The 21690-nt window shown below is 46.0% G+C and overlaps 1 protein-coding gene across 2 annotated transcripts in view; it reads left to right on the top strand.

The window, feature by feature from the left end:
• Positions 1 to 17668, top strand: part of B4GALT4 (beta-1,4-galactosyltransferase 4) — a 27789-nt gene extending 10121 nt beyond the window's left edge. For both annotated transcript variants that reach the window (XM_040621294.1, XM_008708214.2), the window contains exons 2-7: positions 447 to 840; positions 3569 to 3801; positions 6577 to 6764; positions 11939 to 12061; positions 14022 to 14126; positions 16782 to 17668. In XM_040621294.1, the coding sequence (XP_040477228.1) occupies positions 588 to 840; positions 3569 to 3801; positions 6577 to 6764; positions 11939 to 12061; positions 14022 to 14126; positions 16782 to 16914 (1035 nt within the window). In that variant the 5' untranslated portion in view covers positions 447 to 587 and the 3' untranslated portion in view covers positions 16915 to 17668. The remainder of the gene's footprint in view (positions 1 to 446; positions 841 to 3568; positions 3802 to 6576; positions 6765 to 11938; positions 12062 to 14021; positions 14127 to 16781) is intronic.
• Positions 17669 to 21690: the final 4022 nt, after the last annotated feature.

Genomic DNA, 21690 nt, shown 5'->3' with positions numbered 1-21690 from the left:
CCACCCAGGCATTCCTGTCCACCTTATCTTAAAGTTGTGCTCGGAAGGGGCCACTAAAGAAAAAAATTGGGGGAAAGTTGTGCTAGGAAGGGGCCACTAAAGAAAAAATTGGGGGGCTGTGTTTTGGGCTGTGCCCACCTCAGAACTGAGGAGGCATTCACAGTCTCTACTTAACTTCACCGCCTGTGTGACATCTGAAAGCTCCTTTTCTTCTTGGGTGACAGACAGCCTGGGTGGTAACCCGAAGAGAATTCCTGTGATGTATATGAGTTTTTGGAACCCTCTACCCCCGAAAACCCTCTGATTTTCTGATCTCAAAGCCCCTGTTGGAGAGTTTCCATTATTGTTGGTCAGGCTCCGCTGGGGATCAGTTTTCCGTCTGTGCTGGCGTGAATCATTCGGGATAGGATTTCCATGTGAAACATGTCTTTGTAATTGCCTTTCAGAGACTGCTGGAGCAGAACTACGGAGCAAAAGCAGGCGTCCCTATTTGTCGCCACGTTTGCCATCAGCTTGGAAAAGTTGAGCCTGAAGCTTCCTGCTTGCGGTGAAGCAGAGAGATACGTGTTGCTCACGGAGTAACAGACATGGGCTTCCTACTGACTTTCCATCTCTCCTACAAAGTCCGGTTACTCTTGCTTTTCCTCTTATGCCTGACAGTGGTTGGGTGGGCCACCAGTAACTACTTTGTGGGTGCTATTCAAGACATTCCTAAAGCAAAGGACTTCATGGCTAATTTCAACAAGGTCCTAGTTTGGGGGAAGGAAGAAACTCTGACTAAGGGAGATTCCGTGAAGGAAGCAGACCTGGACGACTGCCCTTCTGTGTCTCCGTACCTCAGTAAGGCTTTTCGTTTGTTCTTGTTTACAAGTGTTGTGTCACATTTTATTTGAATATAACACATGTACAGAGAAGCACAAAAATCAGAAGTGTGCAGCTTGGTGGAGTTTCGCAAAACGAACGAACGTACGTATGTGATCAGCATGTAAATTAAGAAATAGAATCCTCTAGAACCCCAGAAGTTCTCATGCTTTTTTCAGTCATGACCCTTACTTCAAGATTCCAACACCAGGCAGTAGATTTTTCCTGTTTTTAAACTTTACATAATTAGAAACATGCACTATGGTCTCTGTTGTGTGTGGCTTCTGCTGTTCAGCATTATGTTTGCGAGACGTACCCATACTGCTGTGTGCCGTCCGTCTTCATTATATGAACATATCCAGTTTTATGTCCAAGCCACTGGAGCCTCAGAAGCTCATGTCAATGGGAATATTTTTAGTTCCCAAGTCGGCCAGATGAACTGGGGGCCCATTGACCTAGGCTGGTGGCTCTGCTCCATGGGTCTCACGTTCTCCTCCTGGGACCAGTGAGCTAGCCTGGGGCTGCCCTCCTGGCATCGTTAGCATTCCCTTGGCTAAAAGTGTGGAGTCAAGGGACGAGACCGAGTGGGGTTGTCAGTGTTTTTCATGTTTATTTCTTAAATATGTTGTATATTCTGATTCCCCTTGGAGGTCTTGCCTTTCGGTTTAAATTAACAGTAAGTTGGTTTTATTGAACACGTTGATTAGAGAGGAAAAACTCCACGGCGATAGGAGACATAACCCACAGAGATTCTATCAGGCCTCTGATGCTCCAGACCATCAGAGTGCCTGTAGCTCTCCAGATACTTCTCTGAGCCTTAAATTTCCTCTTTCCAGAATGCCTTTCCTCAACCTATGTCTGCCTGGTGGATTCCTGTTTGTTCAGCAAAAATCCGACTTAGATTACTTTTCTCTCAGAAAAGTACGTACGCTCACGTAGCCCTCTGCGGGGTGGCTTCCTGGTCCTCGCTGAACAAGAACCTGCAGACCCTCTTTCCTAACTGAATCATTCTTGTACTGTGTTCATACTGGCATCTGTTTCTCGTTACTCAGTCATGGAAAAGCCAAAATACTGTTCCTGACCGTGTTGTGAGGGAAATTGCTCTCTCCCAGGTGATACAGGTTCAGATGGGAGAATGAGTTGTTGAAAGGCAAATCTGACTGTGTTATCTCCCTTGTTCAAAATTCTCACAGCATATTTAAGCAATAAAAGTATTCAGAAAAATAGATGGGCAGTGACCCAGGACTGGGGAAGTACCTGGATTAAGAGGGTGACAAAAGTAGTGATGAATTAAGATGGGCCAAGAAGGGACAGAATTTGAGAAGATGCCATGGGCGGGGCAGGGAGACTGATAGAGGGAGCAGAAGTAGACACTGTAGAAGGTTAGGGCACCTAAAAAGTTAAGACAATGAGAAAGTGAGCAAGGGGACTAGTTTGTATCAGAGCTGTTGCTTAGGGTCTTTCAGGGGCCAAGAATAGAGGCTTAGGTTAACTCAGATGGTGGGTTTGTTAACAGGCTGCATGGGAAACCATCTCAACAGCCACACCATCATCTCCCAGCAGCTCTGGTAGTTTGCCTTTCATGAAACTCATTTTCCTACTGTTGGCTTTTCGGGCATCACTGCCTGCTGACTCTGTCTCACATCTTCAGGAAGGGCTCTTCCTTATAGGCCAGTTAGTCTCTCTAGGGGCTGGAAGCAGTTTTTTGCCCTTAGTGCTGTTGGGCTGCATCTTTCAACCGCTTCATGGACCCTGGCGCCTGGTCTAAGCAGCCATGCCAGGCAGGGGTGGTCCCACGGAGCACGGCATGGTGACTTACACAGTGGAAGGGCCCGTGACTGCCTTGCTGCAGAGAGGAGGGCACAACATGCCAGCATCTTGAGATGTTACAGCCTACCAGTGTATATGCAGTGTAAAAAAACGCATGGCTGAGTTCTCTAACCAGAACTCTGCCTCCCCTCTTACCAGTCAGTTCCCTGTTAATTCAGATTGAGGACGAGGGCCTGTGGCTTCAGCCTAATCTGTAAAGCCTTGCACGAGTTTCGTTACCGTGCACGGCGTTGGGTGTCATCCAGTCAGGCTGTGTCCAGACTCGCTGGGCAAATGCGGTGTTGGGGGATGTCTGCTACCATGGCACGGCGGGAGGATTAGGATGTGGCGCATACGTGTTGCTGCTGGGTGAGGCCGGAGGCTGGTTGCTTTCATGGTTTTACCTGCAGTGAGCTAGGATAGCTTCCAGGAGCTCAAGGAAAGAGTGGAGAAATGGCCTTGCCCATGAGCTTGATTCCACGGAATGCTCCTGATTTTTAAGGGACTTGGCCCTCCTTTGGCATTTTGAGAAGGAAAAGTGGATCAAGCAATTTGAAGTTACTCAGTCTGGCCCTGATCTCTGCTCTTTACCGTGGCCCCAGGACAGGCTGCGTCTCCTCCTCATGGATGAATCACAGACCAGCGTTGGTTACCCAGCCACAAGAGAATGCTCTTATGTGTCATTTACTTCCTTTTGCAGCCAGTATCCTGGGTCACATGACTCTGGTTACAGTTCATGACCGAACGAGGCTTTAAAGTAATAATAGTAAAAGTCAGCTGTCCTACGGTCCTCACCGTGTGCTGGGTAGTGTTCTAAGTCCGTTATGTAAGTGCTCATGTCCTCTGTCAGCCCTTGATGAGATAGCTGTGGTTATTTCCTGTCCTGGTTTTATTGTAGGGGGCCAGAACAAGCTCGTTTTCAAACCAGATCTCACTCTGGAAGAAGTGGCGGCAAAAAATCCCCAAGTGCACAGAGGCCGGTATCACCCTGAGGAATGTAAGGCTTTACAGCGGGTCGCCATCCTCATTCCTCACCGGAACAGAGAGAAACACCTGCTGTACCTGCTAGAACACCTTCACCCCTTCTTGCAGAGGCAGCAGCTGGACTACGGCATCTACATCATCCACCAGGTGAGCGTGGGGGCAGACCAGGGCCCGCCCGCGCCTCCTCTCTCTCGGGTGGGGCTGAGGGACTTGGCCATTCGTGTCTCTTGGCTAAAAGGAGCATCAGACTCAACAAAGAAAAGGTCTCCTACCTCATTTATCCACGAAAGGAGTAAGGGAAATTCTTGTCTCAGAGTGTGGAATAATCAGACTACATGCTGGCAGATTTTAAATGCCTCTTAAATGCACCTCTGGAGGAAGTCTGTTTAGTTTAGTTTTGTTTCCTTTTTGTGTGTGTGCAAGCCCTTCCATGTTAGCCAGTGACCGCCCGAAGGCTTTCCCGGAGATTTGCCTTGTATTTCCTCCTGCCTCTGCAGTGCACTACATGATGAGATGTGGATTGATTTTCATTACTGAGCGTGGCTGTTCAGTGGGGATCTAGGCAGAGGATCCCACAGATTACCATGTTCATAGCCATGGGGTGCTATGACTGTCTCCATCCTTCTGCCTATAACTTTTATGATCTAAAACCGATTATGTTTAGTTTTCACTTTCGTGACTCCCTTACTTGGCTTCCAGAAGCGTGATTCAGTTGGAGCCCAGGAAGTGGTAAGCTTAGGCTGCTTTTGAAGAATTGAGCTCTAAGTAGAGAGGCTGATGAAGATGACCGTATTTGGTATTCACGTTTATCGAAAGAAAAGGCATCAACTTAAATATCCATGTCTAGCTTTCCCAGATTGTCCCAGACCATTCAAATAATTCCCTTCAAGTCCTTACAAATGCCAGAAATGTAAACAAAATCATTCACTACGTGTTTAATATTGTTTTATAACTGGTAGTATTTGTTTTAGGAAAACTTGTGACAAATCAGAGCGTGTAGTTCTGCAGTATGTACTTAAAAATAAACGGGGGCTCTTGAAATCGATGTGCATGTATAATATGCCCATTTTTTAGGATTTGAAACAAAATTTTACTATTACTGGTTTAAATTCTTTTTTAAAGATTTTATTTATTTATTTATTTATTATTTATTTGAGAGAGAGAGAGAGTGCATGCAACGGCGGGGGGTGCAGAGGGAGAGGGAGAGAATTTCCAGTAGACTCTGCGCTGAGCTCAGAGCCCGAAGTGGGGCTCAGTCTCAGGACCCTGAGATCATGACCTGGGCTGAAACCAAGAGTTGGACGCTTAACTGAGCCACCCAGCCACCCCTGTAATTATTTTGCTTTTTAACATTATTGGTCATTCTCAGTTCTTACTCAGGGCAGCAACCCCCAGTGTACGGTATATTTGTGACTAGAAAAATATGTTTGCTTGGTGTTACTCTTCTCAGGAAAATACTGTAGTAACTTTTGAGAACTGCCTGTGTTTTCTTATGATAAACTGTTTGTTAAACTAGAATTTTTTCTTAAGGATTATGATCCACAAACAGCCATGAAAAACTTCAGTAAAATCTTTTTCATACTATAGCTTTGTTCGTATTACTATTTGAATTGTGTTCTCTTCTTACCCAGTGATGAATCCTTTCTATAAGGTCACTATGAGATTTGCCTTGTTTGTTTGTTTGAAGATTTTATTTGAGAGAGAGACAGTGAGCGCAAGTGGGAGGCAGGCAGAGGAAGAGGGAGAAACAGCTCCACACAGGGCTCAACATGGGGCTCAGTCCCATGACCCTGAGATCATGACCCGAGCTGAAATCAAGAGTCTGACACTCAACTGACTGAGCCACCCAGGTGCCCCAAGGGTTACCTTCTGCCATTAAAGATTAAAATAGGATTCTCTTACAGTGATTCCAAGAAATCTTTAAGTAGCTTAAAAATATTAGCAATAGGGGCTCCTGGGTGGCTCAGTGGGCTGGGCATCTGCCTTTGGCTCAGGTCATGATCTCAGGGTCCTGGGATCAAGCCCCGCATCAGGCTCCCTGCTTGTTGGAGAACCTGTTTCTCCCACTCCCTCTGCTGCTCCCCCTGCTTGTGCTTGTACTCTCTCTTTCTGTCAAATAAATAAAAAATCTTTAAAAAAAATAAATAAAAATTATAAAAAATATTAGCAGTAATCTCTGTTTATAGGTCCAGATTCCTTGTCTTTTCTGGTAAGCAATGTCTCTTGGAAGCTTAGTGTAAATTTGTTACATACGGTAACAATTGGAATCAGCTGAAAGTTAGACAATAAAGCAGTGATACTAATTGGCATGACTAATGTATAAAAAAGGTTTTTGCTTTTATGTGGAATAAATAAATGTATGTTCTTAAAATTTTTTTTAGTTATTTTTATTTGTAGTTTTAAACCATGACCTTTTTAAAATTGTGAAATATACATAAAATTTTGTATCTTAACTTTTTTTTTTTTTTTACCAAACCATTTTATTGAGGGGCTTCAGGGCAAGGTCAATGGGCTGGGAGAACAATGAGATCCGATGTCCTCAGCCCTGCCAGGATCCCCCCAGGTTCACAGTCACTAGAAGTGCATCTTAACTGTTTTTACGTATATGGTTCAGTAGTGTGAAGTATATTCACATTATCATGTAACCAGTCTCTAGACTCTTGACCGGTCTCTCACCTCGCAAAACTGAAACTCAATACCTATCAACCAACAACTGTCCATCTCAAGGCATGTTTGTAACTTTTGGGATATAAGCATATATGAAAAAACACAAAAAAACAAATGGTCTTTATGTTACTGCATCTACTCTGTCAGATCTTTGCTTGGGGAGAATAATTCCAGCTCCCGCCTCTGAGCTGGAGAGGGGCGTAGTGTGAGACCTGATCTGTGGACCTTTCCAACTTTTAATTTCTACATCTATAGGCTGGAAGTAAAAAGTTTAATCGAGCCAAACTCTTGAACGTGGGCTACCTAGAAGCTCTCAAGGATGAAAATTGGGACTGCTTTATATTCCACGATGTGGACCTGGTGCCCGAGAACGACTTGAACCTCTACAAGTGCGAGGAGCAGCCCAAGCACCTGGTGGTTGGCAGGAACAGCACGGGGTACAGGTGAGCAGGAAGGCGGCACCGCTGCTGGCTTGCTCAGCCTGAGACGCTCGCTCTGTTGTCCTCAAGGCTGTGTGGGACGTGGTGTCCAGACTATCGCAGAAAAATGATCCGTGACCCATCACCTAAGTTCAGAACAGGAATCACAGCAGTCTTGGCAGAGCATGAAAGACAGCAGGGAAAGAACAGGAGAGGGAAAGCAACCCAAGCATTGCAAATGACAGCCAGCCCCACCCACGGCACCCCCGTGGTGGAACTTTTGCCAGTAAGTCCACACTGAGTAGAACTCAAGTCATTGCCTGGCTATCCCTGACTTCCCCTTCCAGGAGGCAACGAGAGTGCCCCTTCGGTCAACTTTTAGGCCTCTGTTTGGAGACTGTGATGTTTCTTTTCAGACTGTGGCATCTTCCCAGGGTTCTGAGGGAGGATGGGGAGGGGCCTGGGCACACAGTAGACTGTTCAAGGGCCAGGACACCAGGGACAATTCCTGACTCTCAGAGCCACTGTGAGAATTGCTTAGCTTCCGTCATTCCTGTCTTCATTTCGGCCCCCTCTGTCTCCCAGCAGAGGCATAGCTGTTCTCCCACTTACTTTATACGAGCTCCTCTTCAAGCACAACCAAGAGGAAACGGGGACCAAAAAAATTCTCCATAAATGAAATCATATGTTTGCTTATACATCGGCATGTTTACCCATCTGCTTGCCCCAGGCCCTGCCACTGTTGTGTGCTCATGTCTGTGGTGCTTACTGTGCTAGGGGCCACGAGACCAGTTTGCAGAAGGCCGGTGCTGCCCTCAGAGAGCTCCCTGTGGCGTGCTGGTGCGGGGAGATGGAGCTGCCCTGGGGGGGCATTGGTTTCGCACTTCACTTCTGCACATTGAGCTGTAAGCGGCTGGTCACGACGGGGAGAGAGGAGGAGGCCGGGAGAGAATTATACAATTACAACACAGGAGATTGCCCCATTGTCTACCCTGGGAAGTGAGCACGAGATGGAAACCGTGAATCCCTTGATACCCCACTTAATCTCAGGTTTCGTGCGGCTCGAATTGTGTAGGTCTGTCACTTTGGACTGTAAGAGAGTTCCAAGAGTAACATCGCAGGTGATTTTTGCCTTAGGTACTGACTTTAAACCCAATCCCTGTGTAAATTGTGGGATAGAAACAAATATCTAGAATAAGCTACAATGGTTGAGCACCCAAGGTCTTTAAGAAACACCTACAGAAGGGCTTAAACCTCTTCCCCAGGGAACGTGGCCCCATCATATGTGCAACGACGGGAGCTTCCCAACCGAGTCCCAAGACATGGACACAAGAGAGCATGGCTTGGTGTAGGGGGGAATGCAGGTAGTTCGTGGGTGCTCAGCAGTGAATGTCTGGGATGGTGGAGGGAAGAGAGGCAAGAGATGGGGGTAGGCAGGGGCCAGCTTAGGCAGGCCTCGTTCAGTGGGCTAAGGAATTTGGATTTCTTACGGAAGGGACTGAGGGGCTTCTGACAGCTGGATACAGCTGAAGAATGACAGGAGCGCAGGGCAGCTGGCCTTTCGTGTATTGGATGGGGCAAGGCGGAAGGGGAGAAGCTGAGAGAGGAGATGCCGTGCTCCCGAATTCGGCAGGGGGCAGTGGGGCCGGAGGGCAGGGGAGGGGTCTGGAAGAGAACCACAGGATTTTTAACTCTGGGGAATTTTATCATGATCCTTAACCTGGAGGCTTTGCTTTCTTTTCCCCTTGAGCCGCCTGTGCATGAAAGAAAGCAGTGTATTATATCGGGATACCTTGGTGTTTTCAGAAGCATGTCAGCCATCTACATAAATTAATAAAGTCACCATGTATAACACCCAGCACCTGGACTTTGGGCCCTTCCATAGATAACTTTCTGCGGCCGAGCTCTTTCTGCACGTCCGTGGTGAGAAATGATAAGCGCACAGGATTGTTTTTGCTGTTGTTTATTTTTGGAGCGCAGATACGTGGGATTGTTTCAAGGCTTTTTATTGAGATTCTGGATTTTTTTTTTTCTTTTATTCAGCTGGACCACATAAAACAGAGTTCTTGGGCTTTCCTGCTGGAAATTAATTTTGAATAAAACTGCAGTGCCACAATCAGGAATTTCATCTTATGCTGCTCACTCTAAAAACAGCCCCTGCATGAATCTTGATGTTTCTGATTTCCTATTGTCACTGGCCAGACATTTCTTTTGTAACTAGGTATCAGAAAGCCTTTGTCTTCTTTGAGTAACTGGCAGGGTTTTCTTAGTAAGAATCAGGTGATTGAGTGTGTCTCCTCTTTTGATCTCGATGTAGGAAGCTGTGAGCCAAATCCATGGCCTTCTTTTAGAAGCTGAAAAGAATCTCATTTGTAGATCAGAGTTCTAATATATTTCCTTCTTTGATCTTCTGTTCTGTTTTAACTTTTCCTCTGGTTCCGATTTTTGTCATTTATACTTTTTTACTTTTTTGTATGTATCATGTAAACTGCCTCATCTTCTGTGGCCTCAGTAACGTAGGAATTGCCCTCATCCTCCTCCCCTACTTCTTACCTTTGCTATTTTGGGCAAAATCCCTGTAGTTGCAGTTGCAGGCGGGAGGCCAGGTGGGGTTGCAGGCAGCTAAATGTCTGCTCTCTGCTGGTCACTGTTACCCTGTGTCACAGAGCTTGAAACTCACATGCTTTAGTCATTGTGACTGCCGCCCCTTGAGTGTGATGAGGAGTGCAAGAAAAGTTTTCACTTCATACACGTGCAAGAGGAAAGAACTTAAAGGAACTTGCCCCCCTGTTGCAGATGCTGCTGAGGCCAGAAATAAATCTTGTTTATCTCACTGAGTGTGGATCAGTGACAAAGCCCTGGACCAGCCTGTGGCACGTTTTACTGCCAAGAACTCCTTTGGTACTGAACTGCTTTCTACAAGGACGCTACTGTTATTTTAGGGCTACGTTCTCCCCACCCTTGGGCTTTACAGCCCTTTAAAAGTAAATTAAACTGTTCAGGGCCAATTAAATGATTATGCTTTTCCTGACAAGAAGAAAACCCAAAAGCAAAGATCGACAAACACATAGACATTTGCAATGCAAGAAACAGCTGAGAAACAAGAGTTCCTCACCCCTTCTTTCTGACTAGTGTCCTTCTGTGCCTCCCACTGTGGCCACATGGCTCTCGAGATGCTCCCAGACAGCCCGCGTTCATCTCTCTTCACTTGTCCTTGTGGAGTTCTGGCCACCAAGAGTTTCCCCGTGTTCTTGCCTACTGAATCCTCGCAGGCCCACCTGCCCGTGCTGCACAGCGTCTCCTCCCTCAGAACCCTGATGACACTCATGTCTTGTGTTAGACCATAAGCTCTATGAGGGCAGGGCCCACCTGTTTCCACGCCTAGATCGCTGTCTCGCACACAGTGGATAGTGGTTACTTAATAGGTCACGGCCAGATCAGTAATGCCGGTTCTCTCCTGGTGACCCATTGTTGGTGCGTGGCCGGCTGTGTCTGGGCAGTGGTGCTACTCAGGGTCTCGATGAAGTTACTGGGCTGCAGGGCCTTAAGGATGCCTTCCCAGGGGCGCCTGGGTGGCTCAGTTCATCAAATGTGTGCCTTCGGCTCAGGTCATGATCCCAGGGTCCTGGGATCGAGCCCCGCATCAGGCTTCCTGTTCACAGGGAGCCTGCTTCTCCGTCGCCTCCCCATTTGTGCTCTCTCTATCTCTCTCAAATAAATAATTAAAATCTTCAACAAAAGAAAAGAAAAGAAAAGAAAAGAAAAGAAAAGAAAAGAAAAGAAAAGAACACCTTCCCAGTCAGAGTCCAGCAGCCATGGCAACAAGTCACGGCAGCAGATGTCTTGGCCAATAACAGCTGCCTTCTGAGCACTTTATTCCTTTTGTTTATTTTTGGTTGTTGTAATGCCATTTTCTAGAATTTTAGGTTGAGGGGTTACAAGTAAATCTATTTCCATTGTGAACAGGGCCTCCCCATCTATACTCAGAACATAGAAACAAACAGCTGAACTACAAATTGGCCTTTGGGACTCCACCTGTTAGATAGCAAGTGTCTGCGTGTTTATTGATCTTTTCTTTTGGTTTTTCTTACCTGGAAAAGCAGAAATATTTAATTGGTCCTGGAACACTTTGAAGTTAATTCAAATTAGAAATCCTCCATATGTTTGTATCTTTTTATTCAGTAACATCCAAGGTATTAAGCTGCTTTCATTTGCATTTCTGAACTGTTACAGAATTATATTCAACGGTTGTCTTTTTTTTCTCAGATTTGCTAATTTGTCCACCAATGATCCGTCAGAGTCCTGTATGACTGGGAGGTGCTCTCTGCCTCATTCCTCTTGATCTCTTCCCCCTCCCCTTTTTCTTACTGGCATCCCCACAGCTCCACCCTCTGCCCTCCTCTCCTCTCACCTACCGTGTTGTCTTCAGGCGACTTCTCCTGCTCCCACATCTTCACCCACCACCTCTTGACATCTTGGTTCCGAAGCCGTACTCTTTTGAACTTGGGTCCTAGATCCTTTGGCCCACTAGCAAAAGCGCCAGGGGTATCTCAGATTCAGCTTACCCGAAACATAATTTACTGTCTGCCCCTTACTGTTCCGTATACTCTGTGTCTTGTTGCCCAAGCCGGAAAGCTCTGGATGGCTGAGGTGTGTTGGCTCCTCCAGGACCCAGACTCGGAGATGGAACTTCGCGTGCAGAGAAGTGAAGTTTGCACACACCGTGCAGGAGCGGTCTCCTCTCCACCCCACTCCCCCCGAAAAGGAAAAGCAAAAAGGCAGTACATTCGTTAGGGCATTCATTCATGCTGAACAGGGAGGCAGCCTCAGAATCCTTCCTGACCCTGTGCCCTTGGCAGCCAGTACTGCTCCCTGGGTTGGCACACGGGGTGAAATCTGTCTTGCAGCTCTGATGTGGTGGTGCACGTTTACAGGGACCTCTGTAGACCTCTGCACACACACATTCACAGTCACAGGCGGGGAGCACTTTGCTTAGCGAGCAGGCATGAGCACTTAGCGAGGCAGAGGAAAGAAGAGCTGACAGGGAAGGCTGGGAACGCTGGGAGGTGGAGGTCAAGCCGGAGTGGATGGATGGAAGTGCAAGGTCTTCAGCGTGTTCCTAGAATGCCAGCCCTGACACGAGAGAACAAAACGGCCTTGTGCTAATGTTACCCCTTCTCTCCTCTCTTCTGCTCCAGGTTACGTTACAGTGGATATTTTGGGGGTGTCACTGCCCTCAGCAGAGAGCAATTTTTCAAGGTGAATGGATTCTCTAACAACTACTGGGGATGGGGAGGCGAAGACGATGACCTCAGACTCAGGTGAACAACAGGGGCAGGTCCCCTTCACGGGGCTCTGCTATCACTGGTGGCTCTAGAAACCTGCGTTTACGTTCCTATACATGTCAGTCCGGCAGGTCATGAGGCTGCAGAAGGGGCAGGGGGCAGGGGGCAGCGGGAGGGCAGGCTGGCCCAAATTGCTGTTTGCCACTGGCAGTTCATAAACGATGGAGGGTTGTTTGTTTCTGGCTCCTGGGTGTTTAGGGACCAGAAGTGTTGATGGAGGTTTCTGGACTTGCTGGTGGGTATTACTTATGAAGACAGGATCCAAAACTCTGCAAAACTGCAATTTGAGGAAAGTGGCCAGAGAACCTGTTGTAGGCCTGTGCTTTTCCCCAGACCCAAGGGAATCCTGGCACGGTTCTCAATTTCCAGAGCAGACAGTGCCAATAGCCTCTGAGGAGTGGCGCCCCAGGATCAGGCCAAGATGTCCTTTCGTGCTTATGCCTTAGGCAGTCCCACTCACCGGGAGCAGTTGCTGGCCTGGCTCCCAGGACAGACTCTGGGCTGCGGGCGTCACCCTCAGATTTTCTTGGACTACTTTCTGCTCTGAGGGGCTCAAAGGGAGCATGTCTGGCCTCTTCTCTCGGCTCATCCCCATGCCAAACTTGGGTTTTGTGACCAGATAGTTATGGGTATCCCTAGCTCCCCAAAAGAAGTATGCAAGAGCCTGAAGTTAGTATTTTCAGACTTCGAATCACAAGGTCGTTCGGGCTATTAGGAGACTCCCTTTCCTCCTGCTGTTGCCTCTTAGAAAGGAAATTTCTTAGCTAGGATTCTGAATTAATAAATGTGTGAGTGCCAGAAATTTTCCACCACTTTAGTGTGAAGGAGCCAGGGCTCCGTGATGGTCTTGTTCCCATGTCTAGGCTGAGAGTCTCTGGAATGTTTCTGGCCGGAGAGAATGGATTTCCCTCACGAAAGGCTCCATAGGAATAGCTGTAGTGATGGGCCACAGCACTTTGTGGCCCAGCCTGTCAGCGTCCTGTGTGGCCTTGGCTTATGAAGTAGACAGAGGGTACCTGACGGGTTTCAGAGCGAGAATAGCAGGGACTAGAGATAAACAGTATCCACCGTCTTCCCCGAATCCGTCCCACTGTCCAGATGGGATGCTTAGAATTTGGCACATCTCTTGTAACTTCACTATCTTCTTGATCCTCTTCAGCTGCGAGGTAGAGGGGAGACCCCAGTTTTGCTTTCATTTGAGAAGAACAGCCTGACCGCAAGTGGTTCTTGACTAATGCTATGAATAAACCAATGATTTGAACATAAAAGTTGACTAAGATTTATTTACATAACATTAATCTACTCACCTGGGCAATAGGCACCACCCTTCTTTGCACTTCTGTATTACATTACTCTGTGCAAGGCGTGTTCTGTGGGGTCTGTTTGTTTTGGGCCTGTCCTATCAACTCTGTAACACCATTGCCATTTTACAAAGAAGCAGCCGAGACCCGGAATCATGAACTGACTTACTCAGGTCGTAAATAACGAAGTCTAGTTTTATACCTGGGTTTGTGAGCTTTTAAGCTTGGGACCTTAAACGGTCATTACTTTCTTTGTTAAAAAAAGGAAACATTAAGTAAATTAGGCATCCAAAGAGATTTGATTCTCCTATTTGTCATGATGTTTTAAAATAATTAGAATGAGTACTTTCTCAGGTGTTTTGGAAAATGACAAACTATAAATTGACACGGCTCCTTTGTACCCCAATGAGAAATGTTAAATGTGATTCTTTTATGGACTTACTGCCTGAGGCCCAACGTCATAAGAAGATTCTTTTTTTTTTAAATACCCTGATAATCAAACTCTGTGTGACTGTGTGTGTGTGCATATGTGTAAATTTTTGCAAATGATTTTTTGAAGTGCCTGGTGGTAGATAAGTGGGATAGACTTAAAAAACAAAAACAAAAACAAAACTCCACTTCTGTTATCCTTCTAGGGTTGAGCTTCATAGAATGAAAATAATCCGGCCAATGCCTGAAGTGGGTAAATATACAATGATCTTCCACACCAGAGACAGAGGCAATGAGGTGAATATCGAACGGTAAGTCTCGGGTTCACGTGCCTGGCAGGCACCTGCTTGGTGTCTTTTGTCGATAAGGACGCTGCTAAATTCGATCCGATGAGTCAGTTTATTTCGTTCAAAGCTTTTTATGAAGGTCATCTTCAAACAGACACAAAAGTCGAGGGAAGGGTATATTGAGCTGACACATGCTACACACCTAGCTTCAGCAGTCACCAACTCATGTCCTGTCTTCTTTCTTCTGCTTTCTTCTCCTCCCCCACTAGATTTTTAGAAGCAAATCAGATGTCACAGCATTTTATGTGTAAATACTTCAGTATGTATCCTTAAATATAAGAAGTCTTAAAGAAAGAGCCACTATAGCATTATCATACCTAAAATAAAATTTTCAATACTTTCTCAATATTATCAAATACCCAGTTAGTGTTTGGATTTCCCTGATTATCTCATAAATTTTTCCCCCCTTAATGGTTGGTTTATTCAGATCAGTATCTAGACGAGGTCCACGCATTGTGTTTGGATGATCTTTCTGAAAGCTCTTAATCTGCAGATTACGTCTCCCCTACTTTTTTTCCCTTGCATTTTATTTGTTGAACAAACCAGGTCGTTCGTGTGTTGGAATTTGCTACCTTGTGGATCTTGTGAATTGCCTCCCGGTAGTACAACTTCCTATGTGCCTCTAACCTCTGCATTCCCTTGTAAACTGGGCATTAGCTCCTGGAGGCTTGAACGGAATCCAGTACTGTTTGGGGCAAGAACGCTTCCCCAGCGGTGCCACGTAGGATCCTCTTGTATCACAACAGGAAGACATGACGTCTGGTCGGGTCTTTGTGATGCTAGCATTGATCGTTGGGTTTAGAGGTTGTCAGCCCCATCCAGGTTCCCCATCAGCACCTAATGAGCTTAGCAGCCACTGATGCTCATTGAATAAATTTATTATTCAATTCGGGATCGCAAAATTCTGATATTCTGTCATGCCTTCTGCATTTATTAGATAGATTTTTCTGCAAAGAAGGACTTGGCTTCTTCGTGTGTTTGAGTACACCAAGGTATGGTTGTCATAGAAAAGGCAAAATAAAGGGAAAGAATCAGTACTGATTTTTCATTTTTCAAAACAATGAGTTGCTTTTCCCAGCATCCTGCGGAATGTAGTTAATAGTCTCTTCAATGCTCAGTTTGTCTCATCTTTGGTGCGTGGCATCTTCTTCAAGCTGACTCCCGGGTCCTTTGACATAACTACACTAGTTTTGAGAGCTCCCTTCCCTTGCTCCTGTGTGATGAGCTGTTCTAGGCTCACGCTGTACTTCTCTTGTCCCAGGAATTGGCCCTTTCACCAAAGAATCCTGGCAGATAAGCCAGCTCTTTGGGGGGCAATAGTTGAAGAATCTACAATTCTTTGTTCTGATTTTTTCTTCTAAATTTTAAAACCATATTAAAGTGCTTTTAGCCTTTTTGTTGGAATCTACATTTTAAAACGATATTAAAAGGCTTTTAGCCCTCTTGTTAGAATCTGTGACTTTAACAAAACTTCTGTTTTCCATGTGTCTTTCTAGTCTTTGTCCGTAGGGGTGTATTTTTCACTTTAAATTAAAAAAAGAATAATAATTATGGAATAGATACAAAAGAATACTTATGAATTGTTTGAAAAGTCTGAAGATTCTTGATATCATGAGCAGTGGTAGTGTCCCTACCCAATTTATGTTTGTTACCCATGTAACCTTCCCCAATCCCATTTCCTCACCCCCCCCAAGAGGTCACATTTTCCTGCATTTTTGTGACATATACTTGTGATAATGAGAATAATTTCTGTGGTTTCTTTGTTGTTGCTGTTGCTTTCCCATAGGCGTGCATCCCTGTGCAAAAGATTGTTTAGTTTTACATGCTTTCCAATTTTATACAAGTGAAATCGTACTGTATTATTTTTCTCTGAGCTTATTTAGTTCAACTTTGTGTTTCTGATCTTATCCACATTGATACTGTAACCAAAATGTATTTTCACCCACAGTTCCTAGAGACCAGTTCAGTTCACCACCTGCTCCACTCCCCACATCCCGGGGCTCCAGCCATGTACCTGCTGCTGCTGCCTGAAATGCATCCTGCTACTTTGCATGTCTCTCCAACTTGCACAGGGCGGTGTCCCTGCCTGCATGTCCTTTCCCTCACCTTTCTCCTCTTCTAAGCCTCGGTCGTATGTCCTTTCCCTGCGCCTCTCCCCAGACTCCCTTATGAAGTCAGGTGCTGCTTCATTCATCCTCCTCTACATATATTCTAACTTTGTTTGAGACTCAGGAAAGCTGTGTACCCTCCTGCCTACAGACAACAACATGGGAGGATTCCTAGATCCCCTGATGATTAGCCGAGGACCTGTTAGCAGGGGATGGCACGTATCACGTTGTATCAGTGTTACTCGTGCGTCGTTCTGTCCTGTAGACTGGGGGCACTGACCCTTTTCATCACTGGTCCCTAGGATCTTAACATGGGGTCTGACACATGACCACATGCTATCATTGGTGTCCGTGACTTTAGATGGGGAAAGTTAACTTTTTGCAGTAGGAAACCCAGCAGATGCAATAATTTACAAAGATGCTTCTGTCAGATGTGGGGGCAAGGCAAAAAGCAATGGAAATATATGTTAAATTCTTGCATTACCATTCACATTGTTCTTTTTATCTTTAGGATGAAGCTCTTACATCAGGTATCACGAGTCTGGAGAACAGATGGGTTGACTAGTTGTATTTACAAATTACTCTCTGTGGATTATAATCCTTTGTATACCAACATCACAGTGGATTTCTGGTCTGGTGCATGACCCTGGATCTTTTGGTGACGTTCAGAAGAACTGAATATTTTATTGCAATAATTTTGGACTAGAGCCTTTCCCTAGTAGCACACATTAAGAACTGGTCGCAGCTAATTACTGAGCTGAATTTTTCCTTTTTGTATTTTCTTAGCAGAGCTCTGAGTAGTACGGACTGTAGAACAGTTGTAAGATGACAGCTTTCTTGGTTGGTTTGCTCCTGGGGGTTATCAGGACTGTAATACACATACTTGAAGGGCTGAGTCTGAAAGGACTGCTCAAGGGATGACATGAAGGCTACTTGAAAACTTGGACTGAAGGAGATTTAAGTTGGAAGTGATCCGTGATGGGATCGGAAAAGCCCACAGGAAATAGGGTTGCTGAATGTTCCAGAGAACTGGAATTGTTCTCGTTCGAGTTAGAAAGGTACGAAGAAGTCTATCTGTTTACTCATTTATCCTGCATGGTCATCTGAGAAGAGTTGGGTCCCAGGTGAGCAGAAGGCCACAGAAGAGAGGAGAAAGGGGAAGAATCAAGATGCAGTGAACTTGGGCACATATGGCTGGCGGGAGGCCAGCATTGTGGCGGGCGTCTCCTGCCCCATACACGCCCCGGGAACAGCCCAGCAGGACACGTTCATCTACGAGTTTTTAAAGTATTTTTGTAAAATGATTTTGTACATGTAGGATATGAATTAGCAGTTTACAGATTACCTATTAACTAGTTATAGATCGAAAGTACCTCTGTAGTAAAATATGCAAAAAGCTTTGGGTGCTCCGTCTTGGTGTTGAACTGTTGTTTGAGGCCTGGAGATGTGTTCATGTCAGTATCCTTCACCTCAGTCGTGTAGAAACACACAAATTGGACTGAGCCCCCTCACTCCCTCTTTTCTTTATCCTTCTGATCCTTTCTCCTGTTCTTGCTGTGCACAGCCCCTTTGTATAAGCAGCTCCAGGCCTGTGGCAGGTCTGCATTTCATTTCCTGGGCCCCATCATGCTTTTGTTCTCTTCATCCTCTTATCCCTGCTCCTTTCCCCCCATCAGTACCGGCTGCCACTGGGCTGGCCTCCCGGGCACACCTGGCTGGGTAGAGGATAGGAAGGGGTGAAGGCCAGGGCTCGAAACCTTTGATTTGGGAGGAAGATGGGGCTGTGGCAGTGACTTGGGAGAGAAGCGGCCAGTACTGCTGAGCTTCCTGGGGTGGGGGGCAGGGAAGTGGGAGGATAATCTCAGGAAGGCAATAGGAGGTGGCTTCTGGAATACAGAAATATTCAGAGATGGATGCTCGGATACAGAAATAATACTGTGTTTGCATGGGTGAACCGATGCATCAATAATGTAGCTGTGGCCGTTCTGCAGCAAGCTTTGTGGCACTGTGCCCCGGGCTCTCCCAGTCCTTCATTGCTATATGACGCTTTAATTGTTCAACTTGAACATGAATGAGTGCCAGCCGATGAGTGTAAATAATGTCCTCCCCAAACAGGGCGAGGGAGAGGAAGGAGGGCTTGGTGCTCCCAAGAAAGGCAGCAGCCACCTCCCAAGTAGGGAAGGAGAATTTGAAAGGAAAATACATTTTATAGACAGGACAGGTTTACCAAGGCTGGCCTGGTTTACCTTGAACTCAGCAGGGACAAATAAAAGCTGTGTGTTTTGTTTTGTTTTATTTCATTTAGCAAAGAAATAATGGTTTTCAGCTTTCCCCTCTCACTCTTCTCTTTTCTGCAGAATCTTGAGTTTTCTGCCGCAAATTCTCTTAATTATAATCATATACAGACTGAACTGTTGTGATTGCCAGCAGCCCATGCCAGGGATCCCCAGTTTAGAGCTGTGGGTCCCTGGTTGTGGTTGGGAGGGAAAAAGGAGAGAATACTGTGTGCAAAGGAATTTGAGAATCCATATTTGAGAATTCAGTTTCCTAGTAAATGGAAACAAAATACAGCCCCTACCATGTGGAAATTCCCCGTGCGTTTTCAGCTACTAACAGGCATCTGCGGTTTTGGGGGAATGTTCTAGAAACCCCTGCTCTGTGCCAATTACTGTTCTTCAGGTTATTCTTTCAACCAAGATAATGCACAAGTTGTTTCAGTGACTCGTTGTGAAACTTTCCAGGGTGGAAGAGAATTTTTTAAGACCTTTGCTTATTGCTCTCGTCCCCCTACCTCCCTTCACAGCTGGGCAGAGGAGTTTGGCCTCAAAGGAACCAAGTTTCCCCAGTTCTTGCCCTGTGTGTTCTCACTGTCGACTGCTAGAAAGAGGCCAAGCGTTTTGAGCTCTGTAGACAGGCCTCCTGTAATTGCCAAGGATTGTAGGAGTGCAGTCTATTTGGACATCACAAATACGTGAACAGCGTGTTACTTTACACAGTTTTTATGGATTTTTTCTCACCCTGCCACTCAGTGTTATCATACTATATGGTTTGTGATGTTTTTACACACACTTTATTGATCCTGTTGACTCTTGAGATTAGTGGGGTAGATGAGGAAGTAGAGGTTTTGAATTGTGGGGGACTTGCCAAAAATCTCACAGCTAGTGAATGGCAGAGTCAGGGCACAGACTCAAGTCTTCTGACTTCAAGACCATGACATCATATTGCCATCATCGTGGCTTCTCTTGTTTTTTAATTTTTGATTTATTTGTTTTTTGAGGTGGGGGGCTTCATTTATTTTTAAAGGTAGGTTTCCTGAATCTATATCCCTGTCCTAGCTCCTAGAGAAGTTTGGTATCTTCTGGGATCTAAAGAGTATGTTCCATTCTCATCCAGTCTCAGAACTTTTTTCCAGACTCCCTCCCTCATTTTTCTGCCCTCAGCCCCCTCACTTTCACTCAGGCCACTATTGGGGTGTCCTGAGGGGCCCCAAATGCTCTGCGGATGGGCTCTCGGGAGAGAGAAAAGATGTTTTGTGCTAGACTCCAAACCTCCATTTTCTCCAGGTTTTGTACGTAGATACAGTTCCTGTGAGACAACACAGCCTCCTAGACGGAGCATATTCAGATAGATTTCGTCAGTACTTTTGCCAATCACATTCCAAACTTTAAGTCTATCCCTTCCTACCTGAGATAGTTCACTGGTGTTAAATACGCTGAAGACGTCACACCTGCTGAGAGCATCCGATAGGTCTCGGAGGTATTCACGCAGGAGTGGCTGAGAGGTCCCACCCCAGGGAGCAGAACTGTACAAAGGCTCCATGGTTCCACTGGTGGCTGTTGAAGCTGAAGACTCAAAATTGAACCGTGTGTGTGTGTGTGTGTGTGTGTGTGTGTGTGTGTGTGATTTCGGGCCCTGAGAGAGAGGTTGGGGAAGGGTGTGTCGTAACAATCATTGAATGCCTGCTCTGCATTAGCCAAGTTACCTGGGTGCGTATGTGCTTTTGTATTTTAACTTTCCAACAGCCCCGTAGGCATGTATGTACTGCAAAGAAGAAACGGATTCAAGTAACTTACCAACGTTGGTAAGAGGAAGAGATAAGTCTTGAATTCAAGTCTCTCTCTAATACCAACAAATGCACCAAGAGTGGAAATAGGGATGGGCAGTTATCTGGAGAGGGGCTGTGCCCTTCAAAGACCCCCCAGGAACACATCTGCAGTTAAATAAGTTGGGCTTATGACTCCCAGTGAGGGAGAACACGCTGTAGGGAATCATGAGGTGTCTTAGGAAAAGGGAGTTAGAACCTATTCTAGCATTTGGGTTTCAGTTGGGTCATTTGGGGAGGGCCTAAGCAAGCACGGTGTGCTCTGCACTGGCCATTGTCAGAAACCAGGGACAGTTCTATGAGTGTGAATACATTTTATTCATCGGGACTAGCAGGAGAATAGAGCTGTAAGTGGTAAACTTGTAGCAGTCACTTTTTTTAGCCAGAGGAGGGTATGTTTGGTATTTTGCAGGTGGCCCGTGACCTCGTATCTGTGCTTGGACCAAATTAGGAAGTGGACTGACTTTGCCTCATTTCGTGTGACCTTACCTGAGGTCGGTATTCTGTGAGATTGTTTACATCTAACGGCCTAGGTGTGAGTGCAGCCTAGTTTCTGAATCTCAGGGGCTGCCCTTGTTTTCTTTTTTGGGGTAGAGGCCACTGGAAAGTAGGACAGGATGGCACCCTTTCTCTTTTACCCCAGGATTTGGCTATTTGTCTCTGTCAGAGCTGTGTGTGTGTGTGTGTGTGTGTGTGTGTGTGTGTGAGTGTGTCTGTGTGTTGAGCGTTGGCTGGGGACTGTGGGGAGCGCTGCTTGGAGGAGGGTCTGGGAACTATGCCTTTCTCAGCAATGCTGCCTTTCCCCAAGATGTTTGTTCATCTCCTCATTAGACGGGCCACTCAAGCCTTTTAAAAATGTCGCACATGAAAGCAAACTCAGTAGCTTATGACTAGCCTTCTCTGGGTTTCTTTTCTTTCTTTTTTTTTTTTTTTTAAGATTTTATTTATTTATTTGACAGAGATAGAGACAGCCAGTGAGAGAGGGAACACAAGCAGGGGGAGTGGGAGAGGAAGAAGCAGGCTCATAGCGGAGGAGCCTGATGTGGGGCTCGATCCCAGAACGCCGGGATCACGCCCTGAGCCGAAGGCAGACGCTCAACCGCTGTGCCACCCAGGCGCCCCTCTGGGTTTCTTTTTTGATTCAGCCTCCTGCATAGAAGGTGATAAGGATCTGGGTGTGGTGAAGCAGAAAAGACAAAGGAAAGGAAATAGTAGCTACAGAGGGAGAGACACTTGTTCATTCAATAGAGATAAGAAAACAGCTGAGTTTCCAGTTCCTCAGCCGGCTTGTCAGGGATGGGTGGGGGTGGGGGTGGGG

The sequence above is a fragment of the Ursus maritimus genome, unplaced genomic scaffold (assembly GCF_017311325.1).
Source record: "Ursus maritimus isolate PB19 unplaced genomic scaffold, ASM1731132v1 scaffold_4, whole genome shotgun sequence".
In the NCBI taxonomy this organism is placed as follows: Eukaryota; Metazoa; Chordata; class Mammalia; order Carnivora; family Ursidae; genus Ursus; species Ursus maritimus.
This window is presented reverse-complemented; position numbering and strand designations above follow the sequence as displayed.